General features: G+C 39.8%; 1 protein-coding gene across 11 annotated transcripts in view; it reads right to left on the bottom strand.

Annotated features, from left to right (window-relative positions):
- Positions 1 to 17361, bottom strand: part of RALYL (RALY RNA binding protein like) — a 404805-nt gene that overhangs the window by 18684 nt on the left and 368760 nt on the right. For 7 of the 11 annotated variants that reach the window (XM_052787239.1, XM_052787247.1, XM_052787240.1 and 4 more), the window contains 4 exons: positions 16348 to 16511; positions 15762 to 15842; positions 7108 to 7221; positions 2357 to 2535 (listed from right to left, as the gene is read on the bottom strand). In XM_052787239.1, coding sequence (XP_052643199.1) covers positions 2357 to 2535; positions 7108 to 7221; positions 15762 to 15842; positions 16348 to 16511 — 538 coding nt within the window. The remainder of the gene's footprint in view (positions 1 to 2356; positions 2536 to 7107; positions 7222 to 15761; positions 15843 to 16347; positions 16512 to 17361) is intronic. The other 4 variants (XM_052787248.1, XM_052787249.1, XM_052787244.1 and 1 more) reach the window with 1 other exon arrangement.

Here is a 17361-nt window from a genome sequence, read left to right as displayed (position 1 = left end):
AAGTATAAGTAAGTGAAAAACAGGCTGAATTACAAGATGCATCATAAACTACCAGCTTCATGTTATAACATTACTGGCCAATACTGCTGAGTATTTGGGTAAAAACTGTGGAGGAAAGATGTATAGTACAATTTATAATTGCCTTTCCATGGGAAACACCCATTGCCTGAGATTTCTTTGAAGTAGCCCTTTGTAGTGCAATCCTTTATCCCATCCATAGCAGTTTTTCATTCGCTGGTCTCCCTAGGCTTTGCAAAAGAAAGAAAGTGTTATTATCCCACAGTAGCAGGGAGGAAAAATAAGGTGAAGTGGCCTCTTCCAAAGCTTGAGGAAAATGGCAAGGGAAGATGAAAATCACGAGGATTTTACATCAGTGGCAATCTTGGTTCTGAGCTTTAAAGTCTACAATACTGCCACCTTCTCAGCTAGAGAGTCCCAGTATTTGGGAAGGTGGAAGGCATGAGGCTGATGGGCTCCACTGCCCTAGCATTGGGACGGGCTGCACCTGACGGTGATGATGCACGTAAGTGCTCTTCCTTGCCCTTTCCTCGCTACCACCATGTCGGGGTTGGGGGGATATAATTCATGAGTGCTAGGGTGCAAGGCAGAGGATGTCACTCTCCACGTGCAGTGAGCCACCTCCTCCCGGCACTCAAGGGGCTCATTAATGGCATGCAGAAAAAATGGAGCTGGTTCCCCACCATGCCTTAGATGTGTGGCTCAGACCTCTGAGCTTCTTTGGAGCTGTGTCTGCAGCACACTGCACTTCAACTAATTCCATAACATAAATCTTGGAAACGCTTTTTAACTTGGAAGCAGTGGTGTGCAAATGTTGCTGTGCCGATTCCAGACTTTCACTGCTAATGAAGTTTTACTGTGCTGTTTGCTTTTTAGAAAGTTTCCTGCTTAGGCCTTTGCTAGATGAAAAATCTCTTCTACATCATGCTTCATTATATAGTATAGATATATGCTAAATATGTCATACCCACAGGGTGAAACGACAGCACTGAATAATCAGAGGCTAATATACTGTACTTCCCCATTTAGTTGTCTGCAGTAGGGAGTATGACACCTAATTAGTGCAAAACCCACAACTCTTGTTAAACTGAGGTCACCCCTATTACTAATATCACTTCAGCCAATCAGGTATTAGCCATGGTGGGATATTATATTTACAACTATTTATTCATTACAAAATTTCAACTTGCTACAAATTCAGAGTGGCAACTTCTTACAGACGTCCCTCATATCTGTACAGGAGAACCTGTTCCTTTGAGAAAAAGTGATAATGTCATCTATTCTACATCACGTGTTAAAAGATGAGGGGATTCAGGTTGTAGTGGCTTCTCCTAGGCATAATGCTATTCAGGATTTATAAATTCAAGAGGCCTTGTGCTGGCTAAACGGACACAAACCTTCAAATTAGCAGTAGGTTTAAATTGCATTTCTAGTAAGCAGTACAAAACACCGGTTATTCACATGTCCTGTTACTCCAGACTTCGTGTTGGTTCAGCTGTGCACATTGCTGACTGACTTCTGTTGGCTTCACTGAATGATTTTTACAGTGTACACATGATTAAATGTGTGTTAAAAAGCAAGCAGGGACAGTGACATCGAGCATCAGAAGTGATTTCTGCTCACAGCAGAAGTATATGAAAGCTGGGAAGAAAGGGAGAGTATTATAGAGTCTAAAACAATGTGACTGATCCATTCTTATTAGGAATGAACAAAAAAAGTATGAAACTGGCTTTCAAAATATTTTTAAATATGTTTTTCTAGAAGAACTTAGAAGTTTAACAACATGATGGGCATTTCATGAAATGTGCAGGCTCAAGCTGAAAACCCAAATATTTCTTAGCCAAACATTTCTTAAGGAAAAGTCCTTGCATCAAAAAAATCTGTATCTACCAATGCAGACTACAGAAGATGATACACATGGAAGACAGGGACTGAAGATTATGGGGGACCCCAAGTTTACAAATGAGAAAGTTGTCTATTCTAGAATCTTATTTAATTTTGAAATGCTCCAGTTAACACCCTCCCCGCCCCGGCCAAAACCAAACCGCACCATGTTTTCCTTTCTCACCTACATTTCAGTAAATGTAAAATAATAAATGTAAATCAATTTAAAGTACATTTCCTTTCTAAAATCACCAAGTGTAGTAAAATATATTTTTCTTGTTTATCTTCAGAGGGCCCTATGCTTAAATGATACTACAGTGTATGAAGAAGGACTAGACACTAGTTGCAGAACATCACAGTGCTGCTGTGAGCTTATTTTGTTAACCCAGATTGTTGTTTCTCTGTGGTTACTTGTAGCAACTGTATAGACAGACATGGCATGATTATTCCTTACCAGCTCATTGCTGCCATCCTCATCAAAATCCTCCTCTATGCCGTCAGTCATATCTTCTCCATCCCCATCTGCATCTGGCCCTCCTTCAATTGGCTCTTCTGTAGAGTTATCTGCATTCTCTGATATGCATTCCTCTTGAATCAAATCAGCATTGTCTTCCATTTGTTTCTTTTGAGCTTCTGTAAGGAAAAGATACTCTATAGAGATTCAGTAACCTTCCCTATTGGTGGCAAAGAAAAATGCTCTGGGGAAAAAACCTAAGCTTCCCATCTCCACATGTGCTAGCTTTGTAAAAATCAGTGTGTTAATATCTACCAGGCAAATATGATCAAACCCCTTGTTTTCAAAAATTAATGCATAAATCAACCATACACGCTCATCTATCCCATGCAGTGGATGAAGGCTTGATTTACCAGTGGATCCAGCTTTTTGATTTTCTGGACTTTGCTTTGCCTTGGGAATCCAGTTGGTGTAGTCACTATATATTTATTTATCTGCAGCCAATGAGAAGTACATAAATCTCTATGCTCTGAGAAGTGGAATGCTGTTAATTGCCAATAAGTGAACAAGGATTTGCATAAATTTGCTGTGAATATATCTCAACAACCATACAGATAATGAACAAATCCTTCTAGACAACTGAACATATTTTTTATGGAGTAAAGTAACAGTTTCTCCCCGTTGGTATAAATGTGCTGAGGTAACTGGAGAATGTCTCCCTCCAATTACCCAAATATAGGCTTTCTATAATTTCTGCAAAGTGGTGAAAAGAAAGACCATTTTCATGGAGGCCCAGAGGATCTGTCGTGGTTGGCTTACTGCAGATAGCTGCATTGTTGTGATCATGTATTGTGAGACTCCTGGATACCCTGAGGAATTTCATCCAACCAGCAGAAATCCAGAGGAGGACTGAGAGAGGAATGACAGAGACAGACTGGCCAGAAGAGTGGTTGGAGGGATCAGAGTCTTATTCCTATGTACACCAGGAGTTTAAATGAAAAGCTTTATGTACTCAAAGTGAATACAGGCCAGAGAATTGGTTGCATGTAGCTAGAATACTAATGTCTTTTCAGTCTGAGAGTGACAATACACATCAATGGTCCAATTTCTAGAACAAAAGCATTTCTTTCTTTGTTATATTGACTGTTTTGTAACACTAGTAGTGCATCACCTATCTCATTGGTCAGCCAATGAATCTGCAGATTGCCTGTGAAGCTCTATATTTTTCAACTCTGTGAATACATTATCATTTTACTATAAATTATTACCAGCTGCATATAATATTCAAGTCTGCTTGTACTTTTCTGTATCATAGTCTTAAACCAAGACATTTGTTTTTCCTTCTATGTCTGCACATTTATTTTGCAACTTGCTTTCACATCTTCAGTCTTTATTAGTCTCTAGTCCCTCATTTTCAAATCCATTTACTGAAGATCTAGAACAATTAAGCTTTTCTCCCTTAGTCACATAATTCCTTCAGAAAGATTCTTGGACTTAAAGAATAAAAAGTCATCTTATCTAACTGCTTCAACAGCACTGTAGTTATGCATATTAGAAGATTCAGCCCATGGAGCCTCATCATCTATTGGTAAGGTGCTCTACACAATACCATGCTAGTTGTAAGTCATTGTGTTACTTGCCTTACTACGCAAGGAAATGTGGATTGAATCAGTTTTGCCTACTATGTCCTGCCCCACCGCCTTCTGCCTCAAGCCACTTCTGAGATTAACCCAGCTGTGGCAGTGACAACTGAATCAACTTTAGTCAAGGCTTTCAAAAACGGTTCCTGAAATTACGGACTTAATATATTTAAATGGCAAAACTTTTAGGATACAGCTGCTAAAAAATTAGGTCACTTACTTAATTGTCTGAATGAGAACATAGACTGGGTTCCTCAGAGGAGTCTAAAATACCAGCTCAGCATCTAACTCTTTTGGGCTCTTCTGAGAAGCTAAACTTAAGATCCTACCTTTCAGCATGTGTCTCTGATATTACAGGGAGAACAGTCTCCTCTAACAATTTTTTCACATCAGAACAGCTTCTTATCCTTGGCTTCCTGATTCAGTTTTTTACAAGCAAAGGAGCTATTTCTGCAGTTTCCCTATGTAGAGGAAATCCTCTTATCTATATTTCCCCCTATTGGAGTGGTCAGGGGCTGATAATAGTAAAACAGAGAATATCAACTGTCACTGTAAGGAGAGTTTTCACACGGGTGTAGAGCAGTAACCAATGTATGCACTGAGCTTGTCCAGCTTGTCTGTTTAACCTTTCACATTCCTCCAGATGTATAACTTTTAAGATTACTAATTGAATATTCTTGATGAGAGTGATGTGAACTTAAGAAACCAGAAGGACAAGATGATGGCTTGATTTTTGTTTTGTGTAAATGAGACATAGATCCTTTCTGATCCCAGTCTTAGTGAGGCCACGCCTTCTGGCAAAGGAAAGTAGGAAATAATATTGCCAAACCATAAAGAAGGAACATCATCTAATATCTGACATCATAAATGAAATAGTTCAGCTACTGATGTAGCTTTATCTTACACAAATCTTTTAGCTGAGGAAGCAATCATCTGCAAATGAATCACCCAAGCTGCGTAACCCTCTTCATCAGCTCAGGAGACTTACATGAGGATCCAGGTTTACTGGTATTTCTGAGGTGTTTTTTCTCCTCACACTCTCCGATGAGAGGCAAAGAATATGGGGGATAGGTTCTGCACCTGATGTTTTAAAATATCAACAATTTGAAACCAGTTTTTAATCTCTGAGGATATTATTCATTGCTTGTCTTCAAAAGACATAACAGTATGATTCAATACAAATCAACATCTTCCTCTTTGAGCTGATTTTTATTTAAATGAGTTCACTACAGTCCTTTAGCAAAAGTGAAAATTGGATATCAAAGTACAATGACATGGAGGTTGTTTTGCATAGTAATGGATTTTATATAAAAGTTCCCTGAAGCAGGGATGCGCAATCTCAGAGCATTTCAGTACACAAGTGATTCAATGGAGTGCCTTGCAATTACATCTTCACTGATTATACCAACTTTTATCTAACTTACATAAAGTACAAAATAGAATATAATGAGTACATATTGTGTATGGTTCTCCTGAAAGAGATAATCACACTCTGTACTAATGGTTTACCTTAGACTTGAAAAAAAACAGTCAACTCATTTTGTGGGGTAAACTATAACAGCTGAGGGATTGGTCCTGGTCTGTCAACTTAGAAAATGATTGTAAATAAAAGATAGGTTATTTTTAAGAGTTGGCTTTGGTTGCCTGTTTTTTTTTTTTTTTTTTTAATTTGTTAACCACAAAATATTTTTCTGTAGTGTTCTGCCCTAGGAAGATGTTCATTAGAGTTATTTCAGAATAGCAGGAAACTTCTGGGTTCAGAGAGATACCCTCACAATAGATCAGGAAATAGGGCAGGCACTTGGGAACAGGAGGGATCCAGATCTAAATATCTATTTCGCCTGTGTCAGGTTCATGAACCTTGACTGCTAATTCCCATCAACGTTTTAGATAGTCTTGATGGAACTGTCTTTATGTGTCCTGTTGGGTCTTTTTAGCTTCACGTAACTGATTTGAGTTAGGAAAAGGGCATAAATCTGAGTGCCGAGACACCCAGGCGGCTGTGGATTCTGAGGCAGAATTTTTTTCACACATTTGACACAAAATACATAAAAAGTTTTCATCAGAGAATGGAGGGGAGAAAAAAAAAGGAACATTCAGATTTTTCATGAGATAAGGCTTCCATTTCCCCACTGGCTCTCATCAAAATGAGTTCGCTAGTACACAGCTCCTGTACAGAGATATACCATGTGATTTATAATGAAATAGCCAAGAAAATTCCATAGACAGTGGTAAGAATTGAGATTGTTTTCAACATATACCCTTGTGAAAATACAACCTTGTAAATCCCTTATAACTTCTCAGCATGGTTTTAAAGTGCTGCCAGGTGAGATCATTCAGCTAACAAAATGATCACTGCAATGATAGAAAAAAAGATCTTGATTAAATTAAAAAGCAGTGTTGGATTTTGTCGTTCCCAAGATTTGCCTCAAATATTTCAAGCCAGAGAAAAGCTGAACTAGAGATGCGTCTGGTTTTCCAGAGATGCCACAGCTTCACACAATAGCTTAGGTTGGAAGGGATCTCTGGACTCTCCAAGTCCAACCCCTCTTCAAAGCAGGGCCAGACTCAAAGTTTGGTCCAGGTCCATGGGGCCTTGACCCAATGAGTTTTGGACGTCTCCAAGGATGGCACTGCTACAGTCTCTCTGGGCAACCTGCCATACCGCTTAGTTGCATCTCTTTTCCTTATATCAAACAGGAATTTCCCTTGCCGCAACTTGTGACTATTGCCTATTGCCCGGGCAATAATTCCTGATATAGACCATCTAATAATTCTTAATGTAGATAGCACAAGCATCCCCAAGGTCATCAACCTCTAACTTAATTCTGTCCAGTCAATTCTTTAGTGATATTTTGTTTCCAGAACATCTAGTAAGAATCTTTTATTTTCTTTTTTTTTTCTCTACTACACCATAGAAAACAGTTCTTGAAATGATGTTGCATGCTCTGTGAAGAATATTAACTTATCCTCCCATAGTTCTACCTGAGAGTTAATTTACCTTGCTTCAGGCCTCCATTATGTAGCAAAATTTCTGGAAGGCTTTCAGTCTGCTTGACTGATAACTAGGTTCTAATTTAATTCATTTGACTACAAATTGCTTTCACCTACCTGCTTCAGCTTTTTGCTGCTTTTCAATCTTTTCCAGTCTCCCTAGCAAGGAGTCAATTTTTGTTTTGATTTGGGTTAATTCCTTCTTGATTGTTTGCAACTCATCTGATTTCACTGTGGAAAGAGAGCAAAGATGCAAAACACGAAATAAAATATATTTGCAGCCCCCCATGAACAAAACATGTTTATTTCTTTCCTCTAGTACAAAGTCTATTCTCTCATTTCTGTCAGTATTTTTAGAGATTTAACTTCTAAAATGAACATTGTTAGTTAAAAATGCTGAATCCTAGGAAATCACAGCATTCTAAGCCCTAATGGCAAGAGGTTATGTGAGGTGTATTGCTCTGTAATAAGCACTTCAGGCAAAACACCTTAAAGGCATTCTTAGTAAATCCAAGTAACTTTTACTGAAAAACAGCCTATAGTGAAAGAATGATTCAAATATGACAGACAGTTCACAGTCTTGCAATGCTATTATGCTGGACTATTTTGTAATAATAGCAACAATAATTAAAAGATCCTTCACAGTAGCAGTCAGTATTTTTCAACAAGAGTGACTGGTAACATAAATGCTAGGGCAGCCAGGAATGCAATATTATGTTCCAGCCAACAACTTCATTGCAATAGGTGTTAAGTATTATTGCTTCAAAAGCTTTCAGTTCTGGTAATTTCTTGTACTTTTTCCAGCTATGGATAACATATGAAAATATTTCTTTTTATGATCACATCCAGGCACATGGAGGCAATGCCTATAAATTAAGATCTGAAGTTTCCAAATCTTTGTTGCATTGCATTACTCTTCAGTTATGTTCATTATTGCACTCCCATTGTCTAACGTAAGAAGGACTAACGGCTTTGGAGGTGTTTTGGCTTCAGAAGAAACAGCACTGCAGCACTCATGAATGACCTCATTATTATGGCATTATCAGGACCTGTTTTTATGCTCAGAAGATAGTCCAAACAAATCCACTTGCCCTGTCTATGCTAGGATATAATGTTGAAAAGGCCAAGAGAAGAAAATGGGATCCCTGTGCTAGCATGGGAGAAAAAATCCATTTATAAAGGTCAGGAGTAGGTAACACAGCTATACAACTCTCGTAGGAAGAAATGGACCATCACCTTCAACTGTGAGGGACTGGCAATGGAAGAGCACTGAACAGTATTACTCATCCATCCTTATTGTTGCTGGAGGAGGATGTGCATTGACTTTGGTGTGTGTGTCCAGAGCAATGGGAGGGCCCTTAGTGAGTCTGGGAAAAGGGATGTTCTGCCATGGAGAAGGACATGTTCCCTTTCTGTCCAGAGGGTCTCCTGGCTGCATCTGGCCATATCAGTCCCTTTCATTGACTCTTGGGCATGTATCTCATCATGGTGTCTCATGGGTATTTTTTATTGGACAGTCAAAATTTGATGATGAAGTGTGCAGGCAAACTACTGCCTGCTTCAGTGGCAGTAAATGAGTATGTGTCTGCTTCAAAATCAGCCTTATTGCAAACTTGGAGCACATTCACTGAGGTTGAAACCAAGGCTTTTTATAGTAGGGTTTGGGTCATATGCATTATAGTTATAACAAGTCAGCTAAAGGCAGTAGGTTGCTATATTCAGTAATGAACTTGTTTAATCATGTGCTCATATTTAGAAATTGCATATCTCACACTATCATAGGCTGAAACCTCTGATCTCATATTGAATGAATGGTAGGACTTAGAAAACAAAGCTTGAAAGTAACCTTTGTGCTAGACCCTTATATCCTATACAGTGTTTGTTGGAATTTTTCTGCATATTTATAGAGCAAGGTCTTAAAATGTTCTTAGAGAAATAACGGGTCACTGTCCAATCCCCCAGATCTGTAACAAAACATTAAGATTCTGACAACTGTATATTTAGAAGGTTACTGCTTCCCCAGGGGCAATGGCTGGTCCATGCTGGAATAGCAAGGTGGTACAGATTCCAGGGTGAATTAGTGTGAATCTATCCAATGAAGAATGCTAAGTGTTTGCAGCAACCTGCTATGAAGCCAGCTGGCAACATATCCTGTGCAGCCAAGCTGTTGTGTTAGAGGTTCTCCCTTGACTGGCAAACTGCAGGCTTGCCAAGTCTAAAAGGTCAAACGTCAGAAGTGACACTGCAAGGACCTAATGGTATTTGTTCCCAGTCTAAAAAGCAAAGCAGAAAACATTTGCACTTCTGAGTTTGGTAAGGAAACAGGCCACATATGTAGGGTCACTATTCAACTCAGGTCAAACCTTCTGCTTCACAGGGTCTTCCCTGTGGTGTCGCAGTGAGAAACCAGTTTGGGAAGAAGACTGCACCAGAGGGAACACAGAAACAACAGTGAGGATTCAATAACAAAGAAAGATGCTGTAAATGACTGAGGAGCTTTATTGCTACCTTACAAAATTCCCCCATGCCAAAACTGTTTCCTCAAGCTTTGGTCACTGAATCTGCAACTTATCATTCACATTTAATGAGGTGATTTCATCATACAATCAATCACTTCAAGTTAACACTAAAAAAGACTGAAAGAAAAAAAGGGAAATATTTTCAAGAAAACTGCACAAAATCCAAATTTCCACCCTGTTTCCAACATTGTGATGGTGTAACTATTTGAGTTGCTTATTGTCTTAATTTGTAGGGAATTGTACAAATCTTCAAAATCATTCTCCTAGAGAAATTTCACTCTCAGTTATATTGTACTGGATATTTCTGTAGTAAGCAGCAATTACTGAAGACAAATTATGAAGGGTCCTGATGGACAGCAAGCTGACTATGAGCCAGCAATACACCCTTGTGACAAAGAAGGCCATCAACATCCTGGGCTGCATTAGGAGGAGTGTTGCCAGCAGGTTCAGGGAGATGATCCTTCCCCTTGTCATGGTTTAACCCCAGCCAGCAACTAAACACCATGCAGCCGCTCGCTCCCCCCCCCCCCAAGATGAAGGAAAGAGAATTGGAAGAGTAAAAGTGAGAAAACTCATGGGTTGAGGTAAGAACAGTTTAATAATTTAATAATAATAATAATAATAATAATAATAATAATAATTGTAAAGGAAAATAACAAAGAGAGAGAAATAAAACCCAAGAAAGACAAGTGATGTGAATGAAAACAATTGCTCACCACCAACCAACCAGTGCCCAGCCAGTCCCTGAGGAGCAGCCCCCGGCCAACCTTCCCCCTAGTTTATTGCTGAGCATGATGTCATGTGGTCTGGAATATCCCTTTGGTCAGCTGGGCTCAGCTGTCCCAGCTGGGTCTCCTCCCAACTTTTTGTGCACCACCAGCCTACTCGCTGGCAGGGCAGCATGAAAAACAGAGAAGGCCTTTATGCTGTGTAAGCACCGCTCAGCAATACCTAAAACATCCCTGAAGTATCAACACTGTTTCCAGCAAAAATCCAAAGCATAGCTCCATACTAGCCACTATGAAGAAAATTAACTCTATCCCAGCCAAAACCAGCACACCCCTCTACTCAGCACTTGTGAAGCCACATCTGGAGTACTGTGTCCAGTTCTGGGCTCTCCAGTACAAGAGGGAATGAAGAAGACAAAGCCAGGCTCTTCTCAGTAGTGCCCACTAACACATCAAAGACCATTGGCACAAATTAAAGCATGTGAAATTCCATCTAAACACAAGAAAAACCTTTTTTTTTCTTTTTTTTTTTTCCTGTGAGAGTGGTCAAACACTTGTACAGGTGGCCCAGAGAGGCTGTGGAGTCTCCATCCTTGGAGATATTCAAAAGCCATCTGGATACAGTCTTGGGAAACTTGCTATAGGTGACCTTGCTTGAGCAGGGCAGTTGGACCAGATGAGCTCCAGAGGTGAGGTCCCTTCCAACCTCAACCATTCTGTGATTCTGCAGTGTAGAGCTTGAGAAGAACTTTAGGCTTTTTAAGCACAGTGTTGTGACAATGTCAAAATGTGGAGACTCTAAATACTGTACTTCAGGTGTCCTGCTTTGAGTAATGTATTGGTTTTGTGTGGCAAGGTTTTGGTAGCGGGGGGGGGGTTACAGGGGTGGCTTCTGTAAGAAGCTGCTGGAAGCTTCCCCTGTGTTCGAGAGAGCCCATACCAGCCGGCTCTAAGACGGACCCGCCGCCGGCCAAGGCCGAGCCAATCAGCGATAGTGGTAACGCCTCTGTGATAACATTTTTAAGAAGGAAAAAAAGTTGGGACGGCGGTATTTGGCAGCCGGAGAGAGGAGTGAGAACATGTAAGAGAAACAACCCTGCGGACACCAAGGTCAGTGAAGAAGGAGGGGGAGGAGGTGCTCCAGGCGCCGGAGCAGAGATTCCCCTGCAGCCCGTGGGGAAGACCATGGTGAGGCAGGCTGTCCCCCTGCAGTCCATGGAGGTCCACGGTGGAGCAGATATCCACCTGCAGCCCGTGGAGGACCCCACGCCGGAACAGGTGGGTTCCCGAAGGAGGCTGTGACCCCGTGGGAATCCCGCGCTGGAGCAGGCTCCTGGCAGGACCTGCGGATCTGTGGAGAGAGGAGCCCACGGAGCAGGTTTTCTGGCAGGACTTGTGACCCCGTGGGGGGCCCACGCTGGAGCAGTCTGTGCCTGAAGGACTGCACACCGTGGAAAGGACACAGTATATAAATTCTCTCTTAAACCTTCATGGATTTTTTTTTTTTAAGTTGATCTTGGGCAAGAAATAAAGCAGTTGATAAACATGAAACCAGAGCTGCATGTGTCCAAAATATCTGTTCATCTGCTTTTGAGTAACAGAATAGGAAAATAAAGTAGCTTACTGCTTTTTTTTTTTCTATTAGCAGATAAGCAAAGGCCAGCAGGTGACAGAAGTGCATGTATTGAAAGGGAAAGAAATTACTAATGAAATTCCTCAAGCACTGGAAGCAAAATGGCTAAAGATCTTCAACAACTTTGATGCAAAAAAGTGAATAAACAGGTGAAATTTGCTGATGACATGAAGTTGGAAGGTATCATCTATTCAGAGTGAACTGGACTGGAAGGAGGATCCAGGTGATTTTAAGGAACGCTACATTAGAAAAAAGATGAAATGTAATTGCACTGCAAAAAAAGTCCTACATTTGATTGACTAACAGCAGAACTCCTACTCTTAACATCGAAGATCATCAGCGGAAAAAGACAGTGACAGAATTATCCTTGGGTGTAGTTGTAATCTTAGGTTGACAATAGGCTATCACTTCAATGCAGCCATGAGAAAGAAAATGCAGTTCTAGGATGTGTCAAATGATGTATTGCTAAAGATGGGAAAGTACAATGCCGTTCGTTGTACAAGGACCTGGTAAGACCTCATCTGGAATAGTGTGTACAGGTTGAACCACGGAATTCTAGCAGGTATGTGGGGAGAAGGGCCATGAAGATGACCATAAGAATGGAAAGCCTGTAGTGTGAAAAGAAGAGTTTTGCTTGTTTGCCCGAGGCAAAAGAAGGTGTAAGGAAATAAAACTTTTAAGCTAAGACAGTGTTGGCACAACAAACAGATATGAACAAATGAGAAACAAATTTAAGCTGGAAATTAGAAGAAACAGAGACAGAAAAAAACCAAACCCTAACTAGCTTTAAGATGGAGCTTAAAGGATTAGGTGGTGCAGCTACTTGCAACAGTAAGGAATTAGATTCAGTGACCCTTTCCAGCCCTCTGCCAGGAATACAAGGGCCTTCCAGAATGCATCTTTCATTGAAGCATCTAGCACCAAAGGAGGTGAACTGCATCCAGCTCAAAACAAGAGATTTAAAATTGAGGTCAATCACATTTTTAGAAATGAAACTGCTGCTGTTGAATTACAGCTATATTTGTGAAACATTTTTTGCCATAACTACGAATTGATTCATCCACAAAGCATGATTCAGATTTCTTTGGAAAGAAATGTCATGTATTTTATCTAAGCCCTTCATGTTTAATATAAAATATTTTATCATATTGTATTACTTTAGATTTCACTGAAAAATGGGTTAGCTGGTGAAGCTAAATATAAACTATATGAGTCGAAATGAATTAATTTAAAGGCATAATTCAGTACATATTGTAACATCTTAAGTGTCTACTCCTTAATCTCAAGCACACAGGGTATAAAAAATGTGTTTAGTGTTTTCCTATTGTTTTCAGATGTACTCATCAATGAGCAAGGCATTTTTGGTATTATGTTTTTATAACATCTTTGCTGTGTGCTACAACAAACCTCTGTCTTTGGATTGCTGGTTTTCAGAAGTGAGTCCCTCTAATCCCAGTAATTTCACTGAGGGGTCCCCTGTCTTCTGACCTTTAATACTACATGTATGTGTTCATTTTCTGGATCCAGTCCGAGTGTAGAGAACAGCTATGAGAATAGTTATGCCTATGAGATTTCTACTTAAATCTGAAAAGTCTGTTAGGGGATGTGATCTCATGAGAGTTTTGCTATTTGCTAGAGGTAAAATCTTTCAAGTATAGGCAATACTGTTTTGGCATTGTTAATTCTGAACCTGCAATTAAGCTGGTTTACAGTCTTGAATTCATTAAAATCCAAAATAGCTTCCTTCCCACAAACTATATTTCTTCTTATTGAAGAGATCCTTTATTTAACTAGCAATAAATTACAATTAGAATCAACAGTGCATTAGTTCAAGGAGTTCAAATTAGCAGTGTAGAGTGAGGGGCAACAAAATATTAAATTGCTTCATCCACCAATTCAATGTGATCAACTTTTCCAGGAAAATGGCAAAAGAAGCCAGAAAACATATTCTCTACTTTCCAACTTGAAGCCCCTAAGGGAATGGCTTGGTTATTTCTCTGATAAACGTCTCACAATAAGCTGATTACATCCCTGTCCAAGTCAACAAAATCATGTTTCTACCTTTATGATTTGTCCGTTGGACTTGACAAAAAGGGAAGTAATTCTATGGGGAAATCAAGCATGAAAGTCTGTATACTGTGTGTCTGACTCCTTTTAAAGGTGTGCTGCATGCAGAAAGAATATTTTCTGCAGTTTATTCCAGCACGATAAATAGTCTCTGCAGTTGTGTTCCAATTGCCATTGTAAAGAACTGAGGGTGGAAACCCAACAGGGGTCAAAATGTCAGCCCATGTTTTTAGTGATGCATCTTGCAGCTCTCCCTTCAGTGTTAAAGAGCTGGATCCAAAGATGATCTTGTCACCTGGAGCTCTAGGACTGACATTTTTAGAATTCACATCGCACCTGAATACACTGAAGGATACTTTCACCAGGGCATAACACTGTCTGTTAGGATCTCTACACTCCTGATTGCACTTCCATTAAATAATTTACAGGTTCTGCAACATTTGCCATGTTATGCAGACAGTGTTTTGGAGGTCTTATAGCAGGTGGCTATGGGTACTCAGGCTAGGGTTGAATCCTATAATCTACGTTATGCATTACTTAAGTCCTGACACAGTACTACAAAACATATTCTGAAATGCAGAATAAATAATAAAGCAAATTTGCTGATTATTCTGAGGAACAGATATCTATATGTTAATGTAATATGCTCTGTCCCATTCACTACAATGAAAATCCAGACTTCTGGGTGAGAGATTTTCTTGACATCTATTGGGATATACTAAGGTCCTCAGCTCTGTAGAAGAATTTTGGAGTTATTCTTGTTCTGGACAATGAGAAATATATATAAAAAAACTTATCTGAAAATAGTTCGTCTTCTCAAGGCAAAGTGAGTACCAAAAGCCCATTCTTATTAGACCATGCTTTAGGACAATTAGTGAATTGAACGCACTGATACTACTAACTTTTCATATGGATAAGACAGCAGTAAAGGATGAACAAAGGAGATCTAGAGAATGAATCTGTAAGTGTATATACTTACTAAAGCTTTGATTCACTGTGTGAAAACCCAAAGACTCAAGGGCTGGAAAAGACTAACAAAATAATTTAAATTCTAAGTCTATTAAAGTGAAGATCTTGAGCTGTATGCTTTCTTTTAAATTAATATATGGAATCATAATTCATTATTTAAAGTATTGAGGAAAGACAAAAAGTAGCTATGGATTAGTTCAAGATGTGTATGAAAATGTCTAGACTCATGTACATCCTCCAGAGAACAAAGGAAGTATTGCTACTCCCAGACATCCTTGTAAGGTGTGAGTGAGATCCATAATATGACACCTAAATTTAGATGTCTTCCTGTGTGCTAGGTATCAAAGCTCCCATTATTGGAAATCGACATTTAGCCAATTCATTCACTGGAGACTTGTGTGTGATTCAACTGTACAGCCAGCAGAGCCTTTCTTAGAACATCATCCTTTCCAAGGAATGGCTTGAGCTCCTTGCTCCTCAGTGTACAACATTATCTTTAGCTCTGTTTATCACATTTCCATTCTTTCAGTTACAGGCATGTTTATTACATGTTTTCTGTCAAGGTGTCGCATAACATCAGTTCATAGAATAGGATGAAGAATGGATCCTAGTGGGCTCACTAGATGTCCATCTTTGTCAGAAGCTAGTGTGTGAGATTTGGATATATTATTCAAGCAGACTATATCATTGACTCATGTTGATGCTATAATTAACCCCTCTTGCAATAAGATGTACTGTTGGTGGATTTACTTATTTCGTGGTTGTGTGTAAGACAGCATGATGCTCTGTTGGCCAGTCTGGTACTGCAAATATCTTACTGAAGTCCCTTCATTCTTTCTAATATCTGATCCCTACCTGATCTTTCTCTTCCTCTTCCAGTGACGCTTCCAAGGACAGTATCACTCCACATAAGGGGCAGGGGAAGACAGGTGGGTGCTGAAAGATGCATGAAGAGGAAGATGAAGTTCCCAGGACATACTATGGGGTGGGGAGCTTGGTGAGCATGGAGAAGGAAATGCCTATTGTGCATCAGCTCTTCTAAGGCCAACTCACTAAAGAAGGGTTGAATAACCCCAAGTTGCTAATACTGTTTTGGACTCCCTTTAGAACAGGCAAAGACACTTTGCCTCTTTTTACCCTCAAAGGAATCTGGCAAAAAAAGCACACACAGCCCAACCTCCCCCAGTTCCTCCAGCCCACCTCCCATCAGGTCACATATAATCCTCAAGTCTCAACAGAAATCAGTATGCCTCTAACAAGATTATTAGCTTTGCTTTATTAGCAGGTGTTCACAAGACCTCATGGTGCATAAACAGTCAAGATGATAGGAGATTTGAGGCTAGGAAATGACTGCAACAGAGCTACATAGTGGAAGCTGTCTGCTTGCAGAAATTACTAGGATCATTGTTTCAATAATATCCAACTGATATAAGCAACTCACATTTGGATCCTGAGGAAGAAGCCCCACTTGAGGTGGATCGTGATGCTCCTTTCATGGAGAAAACCCCTTTGCCTCTGCGAGTTGTCGTTACAGCCACACGAGGACGCTTCAGTGGAATCACTGCACGGGGTGGTGGGGGGACACGGCCATGGTAATCAAACAACCTAGAAAAGATTAAGTCAGCTGGACTCCATAAAACCTTCTGTGATTTCATGTCATGGAAGCCCTGTCAACTAAATTTTCATGTTATCTTTGAGAAAATTACCCTTTGAAACCATTATCACTTTATATCACAGTCAAATTGGATTTCAAGGACCTATGCACATTAAGTGCCATATTCAGATTTCAGTCACAGACCAGTGCATAGCTCAGTTTTTTGTGTAATTTAAACGAGGGATGCGTTATGGGACTCTCTTATTTGCAGTATGGAAAATCCATAACCTGCTTTCCACAGGTCCACATCATTTCATTGCACACAACTAACAGCAGTACATTTTGTTGTGGTGACATTTCAGTTCCTTTATTACATGCATGGCTTAAAGTCTAGTTTTCTATCTGCTATTCTTAAGGATAGAAAAAGAAATACAGTGAGGGACCTGTACGTCCTTCCGAATGCATAGGAAACAGGTCCCAGCATATGTTCTTTTTACTGAAGAATGAACTGATGTAGAATCACTAAAATACCCAGGCATGCTTAATAAAAAAAAGTTTTTGTTCAAACCAAAACCACTGTAGCAAGTAGATATTCAGAGAATTACCACTACAGTCAATAAAAGATACTCTACAACCAAAATGAACTAGTGTTCCCAAACAGAATACCCCACTCCTAAAAACAATGTTGTCAACAGCAGCTAAACAACCTGTGTAGAAGAAAATAAAGGCAGTGGAAAAAGTGATCAAAGCTACAGATATATTTAGAACGTAAAAGCTGTGGGCTCTGAATACGACAGTCAGGAAAAATAAGTTCAGAAAATGATTTCCAATTCAGAGACTGAAGCAGAGGGACAAGCAACA

This window comes from Harpia harpyja, chromosome 5 (genome assembly GCF_026419915.1).
Source record: "Harpia harpyja isolate bHarHar1 chromosome 5, bHarHar1 primary haplotype, whole genome shotgun sequence".
Lineage (NCBI taxonomy): Eukaryota > Metazoa > Chordata > Aves > Accipitriformes > Accipitridae > Harpia > Harpia harpyja.
This window is presented reverse-complemented; position numbering and strand designations above follow the sequence as displayed.